This window comes from Haliaeetus albicilla, chromosome 31, assembly GCF_947461875.1.
Source record: "Haliaeetus albicilla chromosome 31, bHalAlb1.1, whole genome shotgun sequence".
NCBI classification, from domain to species: Eukaryota; Metazoa; Chordata; class Aves; order Accipitriformes; family Accipitridae; genus Haliaeetus; species Haliaeetus albicilla.
In genome coordinates, this window is record NC_091513.1 from 35293 (window position 1) to 43368 (window position 8076).

The following is an 8076-nucleotide window of genomic DNA, read 5'->3' on the forward strand; positions in this document are numbered from 1 at the left end:
CTGCCGGACCAGCCCACGAGGCCAAAACTGGGTCACGGGGCCAATGTGGAGACCCACAGCTGATGTAGAATGTGTTGAGGAACATCAAGGATGGCTTGGGGACACCAAGGATGCCTTGGGGACAACGTGGATTCCTTGGGGACAACGTGGATTCCTTGGGGACGTGCTACGGGGTCTGCTGGACCATGCCACGGAGCCAAAAAATGGGCCACAGGGCCAACTTGGGTGCCCTGGGCTGACCTACAGCGGCTTGAGGGACACCAAGGATGGGTTGGGGCCACCAAGGTTAGCTCGGGGACACCAGGGACGGGTTGGGGACACTGGGGATGTGCTGTGGGGTCTGCCGGACCAGCCCACGAGGCCAAAATTGGGTCACGGGGCCAACGTGGAGACCCACAGCTGACGTAGAATGCGTTGAGGAACGTCAAGGATGGCTCGGGGACACCCAAAGATGGCTCGGGGACACCGAGGTTCGCATGGGGACGACGCGGACGTCTTGGGGACGTGCCGTGAGGTCACCACAACCATCCCATGAGCCCAGTAACAGGCTGAGGAGCCAACGTGAAGACCCCAGGGCCAACCCAAAGCAGACCAAGTGCCACCAAGGTTGCTGTAGGGCCACCAGGGATGGCTTAGGGCCATCAAGACCCACTTGGGGCCACCAGGGATGGCTTGGGGACAACAGGGACACCTCAGGGACGTGTCATGGGGTCCAGGCCAAACCACAAGCCTAGTTAACGGACTGAGGGGCTGAGATGAAAACCCCAGGGCCAACCTGGAACTGATTTAGAGCCACCATAGTTGGCGCGTGGCCACCAGGACCAGCTCGGGGCCACCAAGGATGGCTCGAGGCCACGAAGGATGGCTTGGGGACACCACCACGGGCTGAGATGAAGACCCCAGGGCCAACATGGAACTGATTTAGAGCCACCATAGTTGGCATGTGGCCACCAGGACCAGCTCGGGGCCACCAAGGATGGCTCGAGGCCACGAAGGATGGCTTGGGGACACCAAGGATGGCTGGGGGACACCACCATGGGCTGAGATGAAGACCCCAGGGCCAACCTGGAACTGATTTAGAGCCACCATAGTTGGTGCGTGGCCACCAGGACCAGCTCGGGGCCACCAAGGATGGCTCGAGGCCATGAAGGATGGCTTGGGGACACCAAGGATGGCTGGGGGACACCACCATGGGCTGAGATGAAGACCCCAGGGCCAACCTGGAACTGATTTAGAGCCACCATAGTTGGTGCGTGGCCACCAGGACCAGCTTGGGGCCACGAAGGATGGCTTGCGGCCACGAAGGATGGCTCGGGGCCACCTTGGGAACACCACCACGGGCTGAGATGAAGACCCCAGGGCCAACCTGGAACTGATTTAGAGCCACCATAGTTGGCGTGTGGCCACCAGGACCAGCTCGGGGCCACCAAGGGTGGCTTGACGCCACCAAGGATGGCTTGGGGACACCACAGACACCTCGGGAACACCACCACGGGGTCACCGCAACCGCACCGCGAACCAAACAACAGGCCAAAGAGCCAACGCGAAGACCGCAGGGCCAACCCAAAAAACCCGAATCCCACCCGAGTTCCCGCGGGGGCCACCAAGGATGGCTTGGGGACAACGGGGGCCACCTCGAGGCCACCGCGGAGGTCACTCACTGTCGCAGCTCGGCCTTGACGGGGCTGGAGACGCGTGGGTAACAGACGCTGAAGAGGCCACAAGCGGAGGTGCGGGAGGTGAACCAGTCGCCCCCCGCCAGGCGCTTCACCAAGGGGACGAAGTGACCTTCTAGGTCAGGTGGGGCGTGTTCGTGGGACACGGCCCGCAGGGACTCCACCGCCTTGTCCCGCACCACTGTCTCCTCCACTGTGGCCAGGCTCTCCAGGGGGGGCTGTAAGGGGGGGGACAGGGGGATACGGGGTCACCCTTAAACTGTGAGATCCCCCAAAAAGGTCGTTCGTGTCCCCGACGTCCACCCGACCAACCCAACGTCCCCCCAACCGACCCAACGTCCCCTTTGAGGACCCCAATGTCCCCTCAGGGAGTTGGGGGGGGTTCAAGGAGGTGACCCCCCCAAATCCTAACACCCTCCCAAAGTCTCTAAGGTCCCCAATGTCCCCCTACAAGGAACCCAACGTTCACCCAACCAACTCAACGTGCTCCCAACCAACCCAACGTCCACCCAACCAACCCAACGTTCTCCTGAAGAGTCCGGCATCCCCCCAAAATCACCTCAATGTCCCCCTTGAAGACCCCAAGGTCCCCTCAGGGAGTCGGGGGGGTTCCAGGAGGTGACCCCCCTAAATCCTGACACCCTCCCAAGGTCCCTCAGGTCCCCAACGTCCCCCTACAAGGAACACAACGTCCACCCAACTGACCCAACGTCCACCCAACCAACCCAACGTCCCCTTTGAGGACCCCAATGTCCCCTCAGGGAGTTGGGGGGGGTTCAAGGAGGTGACCCCCCCAAATCCTGACACCCTCTCAAGGTCCCTCAGGTCCCCAACATCCCCCTACAAGGAACCCAATGTTCACACAACCGACCCAACATCCACCCAACCGACCCAACGTTCTCCTGAAGAGTCCGACATCCCCCCAAAATCACCTCAGTGTCCCCCTTGAGGACGCCAAGGTCCCCTCAGGGAGTTGGGGGGGTTCCAGGAGGTGACCCCCCCAAATCCTGACACCCTCCCAAAGTCCCTAAGGTCCCCAATGTCCCCCTACAAGGAACACAACGTCCACCCAACCGACCCAACGTCCACCCAACCGACCCAACGTCCACCCAACCGACCCAACGTCCTCTTTGAGGATCCCAACGTCCCCTTTGAGGATCCCAACGTCCCCTCAGGGAGTTGGGGGGGGTTCAAGGAGGTGACCCCCCTAAATCCTGACACCCTCCCGAGGTCCCTCAGGTCCCCAACGTCCCCCTACAAGGAACACAACGTCCACCCAACTGACCCAACGTCCACCCAACCAACCCAACGTTCTCCTGAAGAGTCCGACATCCCCCCAAAATCACCTCAGTGTCCCCCTTGAGGACGCCAAGGTCCCCTCAGGGAGTTGGGGGGGTTCCAGGAGGTGACCCCCCCAAATCCTGACACCCTCCCGAGGTCCCTCAGGTCCCCAATGTCCCCCTACAAGGAACACAACGTCCACCCAACCGACCCAACGTCCACCCAACCGACCCAACGTCCCCTCAGGGAGTTGGGGGGGGTTCAAGGAGGTGACCCCCCTAAATCCTGACACCCTCCCGAGGTCCCTCAGGTCCCCAACGTCCCCCTACAAGGAACACAACGTCCACCCAACCGACCCAACGTCCACCCAACCGACCCAACGTCCCCTTTGAGGATCCCAACGTCCCCTCAGGGAGTTGGGGGGGGTTCAAGGAGGTGACCCCCCCCAAATCCTGACACCCTCCCGAGGTCCCTCAGGTCCCCAGTGTCCCCCTACAAGGAACCCAACATTCATCCAACCCACTCAACGTCCACCCAACCGACCCCACGCCCACCCAACCGACCCCACATCCCACCACGGAGCCCCAGGTACCCCTGGGGGGGGGGACGGACGACACACCCAGGGGTCCAGGGAGGGTGTGGGTGGGTGGGGGTGGTCCGTACCAGGAGGCAGTGGACAAACTCCGGTCCCCCAACCAAGGCGGTGAAGGTGCCGAGCTGCTCCGCCAACGCCAGCAGCACCTCATCCTCATCGTAAATGGTGTCTGTAACGAGACAGACGACCTGTGTCAGCCCCCCCAGGCTGTCAATCACCTCCCCAAGCCCCACCCACCTGGTACCACCCCTTAAAAACCTGGGGAACCCCCCCGGACCCCCCCCGTTACCGGTGAGGAAGGGCAGGAGCTCGCTGCGGGTGCGTTCCACGCCCAGCGCCAGGGCGATGGTCGACAGCTTCTTGATGCTGTTGAGGCGGAGCTGGAAGAGGGGGGACAGGGACAAAAAGGGTGAGGAATTGCCCCCCCTCATACCCCCCTCAGGGGCAAAATGGGAAAGCCACCCCCCCTGGGGCAAATGAGCACCCCTCCTGCGGTAAATAGCCCTTCTCTGGGGTAAATAACTTCTCACCAAGGTAAATAAAGGCACTTCTGGGGGGCAGATCTCAGCCCCCTAGGGACAAAATGGTCGCCATGGGGTCAAATAACACCCCCCCAGGGGGGCAAATAACACCCCCAGGGGCAAATAAAGCCCATCCTGGGGCAAATAAAGCCCCTCCTGGGGGGCAGATCTCAGCCCCCTGGGGACAAAATGGCCGCCATGGGGTCAAATAAAGCCCCCCAGCGGTAAATACCCCCCCCCGAGGGCAAATAAAGCCTGTTCTGGGGGGTTATCTCAGCCCTCTGGGGACAAAATGGCCACCATGGGGTCAAATACCCCCCCCAGGGGCAAATACTCCCCCCAGGGGCAAATAAAGCTCCCCCTGGGGGGGGAATCTCAGCCCTCTAGGAACAAAATGGCCACCATGGGGTCAAATAAAGCCCCCTCAGGAGCAAATACCCCCCCAGGGGCAAATAAAGCCCATCCTGGGGGGCAGATCTCAGCCCCCCGGGGACAAAATGGCCGCCATGGTGTCAAATAAAGCCCCCCCAGGGGTAAATAAAACTACTTCCGGGGAAGACCACACCCTCGCCCCGCTTCAACCAATCAAGAGCCTCGTCTCACAGCTCCGCAGCGCCGCCGCGGCAGAGAGAAGCCCCCCCATTGGCTCCGCCGCCTTCCCCCGCCCCCCCCACGTGATACGCTTCCCCACCACCACCACCACCACCAGCCCTTCGGCTCCGCCCACGCCGAGCGACACCCAATGGCGGCCGCCGCCGGCCCGCCCTCCCGCTCCCATTGGCGGTGGTGGGAAGGGGGGGGGCCAATCAAGAGAGCCGCGCTGCCCCCACCGATAGGGGGCGCCAAAGTGAGCGGGGGGACGACGACACACAGGATTCCCCTCAACGCCTCGCGGACCAATCAGAAGCCCCCTGGCAAAATGAATGGGGCCCGCCACCCAATCAGAGAGCGCCTTTCATCGCAAACACCGGCGGGAGGGAGGGGGAGGAGAAGCCCCCCCCTCTCATCATGTAACGCGGCTCCCCATTAGCCCGCGCCTGAGCGGGTGAGGGGGGGGACAAGGCGGCCTCAACCAATCAGAGCCGCCGTTTCATGGGCTGCGCGCCGCGCACCGGCCGCCATTAGGGGTAGGAGCGGAGCCGCCGGCGGGTGATGGCGGCCGGGCCCGGAGACCGAGACCGGGCCAGAGGCGAGCGGAGCCGGAATCCGGTAACCGGTACCTGCACGTCCTCGTTCCGGAGCTCGTCGATGAGGACGGCGATAGGGTAAAGCGAATCGTCACCGTCCGCCGCCGCCATCTTCTTCTTCTTCTTCGCCTCCTCCGCAGCCGCCGCCGCCGCCCCGGCTCTGAGGGGCGGTACGGGGTCGCCCGCCCCGCTCTTGCAGGGTCTCCCGAACGCTCATTGGCCGGCGCTGCCCCAAAGCCCGCCTCCCCGCTCTCCCCATTGGCCCAGCCTCCCCGGGGAGCCCCGCCTCTCCCCGCCGGCCCCGCCCCCTTGCGGCCGGCTCGGGCCCCGCCCCCTCCTCGCCTCCTGATTGGGCGGCGCCCGTGAGTGACGGCGCGGAGGGGCGGGGCCAGGCGTTGCTCGGCAACGAGCCGCCGCCGCCGGGGATGCTGGGGCCAAACTGGGAGCCGCTGGGTCATACTGGGGCCTGCTGGGGCCTGCTGGGACCCACTGGGATCCCCCTGGGGTCAAACTGGGACCCACTGGGTCATACTGGGGCCTGCTGGGTCACACTGGGATCCCCCTGGGGTCAAACTGGGACCCGCTGGGTCATACTGGGACCCGCTGGGATCCACTGGGATCCCCCTGGGGTCAAACTGGGAGCTGCTGGGTCATACTGGGACCCGCTGGGTCAAACTGGGGCCTGCTGGGTCATACTGGGATCTGCTGGGATCCACTGGGATCCCCCTAGGGTCAAACTGGGACCCGCTGGGTCATACTGGGGCCTGCTGGGTCACACTGGGATCCCCCTGGGGTCAAACTGGGACCCACTGGGTCATACTGGGGCCTGCTGGGACCCACTGGGATCCCCCTGGGGTCAAACTGGGACCCGCTGGGACATACTGGGGCCTGCTGGGTCATACTGGGATCTGCTGGGATCCACTGGGATCCCCCTAGGGTCAAACTGGGACCCACTGGGTCATACTGGGGCCTGCTGGGTCACACTGGGATCCCCCTGGGGTCAAACTGGGACCCGCTGGGTCATACTGGGGCCTGCTGGGACCCACTGGGATCCCCCTGGGGTCAAACTGGGAGCCGCTGGGTCATACTGGGGCCTGCTGGGTCATACTGGGATCCGCTGGGACCCACTGGGATCCCCCTGGGGTCATACTGTGACCCACTGGGTCATACTGGGGCCTGCTGGGTCATACTGGGATCCGCTGGGACCCACTGGGATCCCCCTGGGGTCAAACTGGGAGCCGCTGGGTCATACTGGGGCCTGGTGGGTCACACTGGGATCCCCCTAGGGTCAAACTGGGACCCGCTGGGTCATACTGGGGCCTGCTGGGTCACACTGGGATCCCCCTGGGGTCAAACTGGGACCCGCTGGGCCATACTGGGGCCTGCTGGGTCATACTGGGATCTGCTGGGATCCACTGGGATCCCCCTAGGGTCAAACTGGGACCCGCTGGGTCATACTGGGGCCTGCTGGGTCACACTGGGATCCCCCTGGGGTCAAACTGGGACCCGCTGGGTCATACTGGGGCCTGCTGGGTCATACTGGGATCCCCCTGGGGTCAAACTGGGAGCCGCTGGGTCATACTGGGGCCTGCTGGGTCAAACTGGGAGCCGCTGGGTCATACTGGGGCCTGCTGGGTCATACTGGGACCCCCCTGGGGTCATACTGGGACCCGCTGGGTCATACTGGGACCTGCTGGGGCCAAACTGGGGCCTGCTGGGTCATACTGGGATCTGCTGGGACCCACTGGGATCCCCCTGGGGTCAAACTGGGACCCACTGGGTCATACGGGGGCCTGCTGGGTCATACTGGGATCCCCCTAGGGTCAAACTGGGAGCCGCTGGGTCATACTGGGGCCTGCTGGGTCATACTGGGATCCACTGGGACCCACTGGGACCCCTTCTGGCACCAAACTGGGACCTGATTGGTCATACTGGGACTCCCCCGGGGCCAAACTGGGTCATACTGGGAGCCCCCGGGGCCAAACTGGGTCATACTGGGAACCCCCAGGGCCAAAGTGGGTCATACTGGGACCCTCCTGGTGCCAAACTGGGTCATACTGGGAACCCCCCGGGCCAAACTGGGTCATAGTGGGACCCTCCCGGTACCAAACTGGGACCCCCCCAGGGGCCAAACTGGTTTATACTGGGTCCCACCCCCCAACAAACCAGTAACCGCACGGTGGGAGGAGCCCCCCTTAAGCCCCGCCCCCGCCCCGCCCTCTTAAGCCCCACCCACCCCACAAACCATGACATCATCAAGCAGCCACGCCTTTATTCGGGGGGGGCACAGCTGGACACGTGGGTCCCCCCCAAATTTTTTTTTTTGGGGGGGGGGGGGAAGGCACTGGGATGCCTGAACCTACTGGTCCAAACTGGAAGGCACTGGGGGACCCCCCCCAAAACACCTGGGTGCCCCCAAAAATCCTGGGTGCCCCCCCCCAATTTTTGGGTGCCCCAAAATTGGGGTCCCCACCCTCGGGGGGGGCACCCAGGGGTCTGGGGGGGCACCCACCCCCCAAAAAAACCCACCAGGGTGCCTGAAAAATCAGGGTGCCCCCCCCAAAAAACTGGGTGCCCCCCCCAAATTTTTGGGTGCCCCAAAATTGGGGTCCTCACCTTCATGGGGGGGGCACCCAGGGGTCTGGGGGGGCACCCAAGTGTCTGGGGGGGCACCCAGGTGTCTGGGGGGGGCACCCACCCCCAAAAAAACCCACCAGGGTGCCCCAAAATTCCTGGGTGCCCCCCCCCAAATTTTTGGGTGTCCCAAAATTAGGGTCCCCACCCTCGAGGGGGGGGCACCCAAGTATCTGGGGGGG

General features: G+C 63.9%; 1 protein-coding gene and 1 long non-coding RNA gene across 2 annotated transcripts in view; both read right to left on the minus strand.

Moving 5' to 3' along the window:
• Positions 1 to 5457, minus strand: part of PPP2R1A (protein phosphatase 2 scaffold subunit Aalpha) — a 33988-nt gene extending 28531 nt beyond the window's left edge. Inside the window, exons 1-4 of the mRNA XM_069774612.1 lie at positions 5294 to 5457; positions 3842 to 3932; positions 3621 to 3721; positions 1662 to 1894 (exon numbers count right to left, since the gene is read on the minus strand). Of these exons, the coding sequence (XP_069630713.1) occupies positions 1662 to 1894; positions 3621 to 3721; positions 3842 to 3932; positions 5294 to 5371 (503 nt within the window). The 5' untranslated portion in view covers positions 5372 to 5457. The remainder of the gene's footprint in view (positions 1 to 1661; positions 1895 to 3620; positions 3722 to 3841; positions 3933 to 5293) is intronic.
• Positions 5458 to 7517: 2060 nt separating this feature from the next.
• Positions 7518 to 8067, minus strand: LOC138683156 (uncharacterized). Its single transcript, XR_011322851.1, has 2 exons — positions 7914 to 8067; positions 7518 to 7871 (listed from the first exon to the last, which is right to left on the minus strand). It is a non-coding gene; the product is annotated as an uncharacterized lncRNA (long non-coding RNA).
• Between the last annotated feature and the right edge of the window lie 9 nt (positions 8068 to 8076).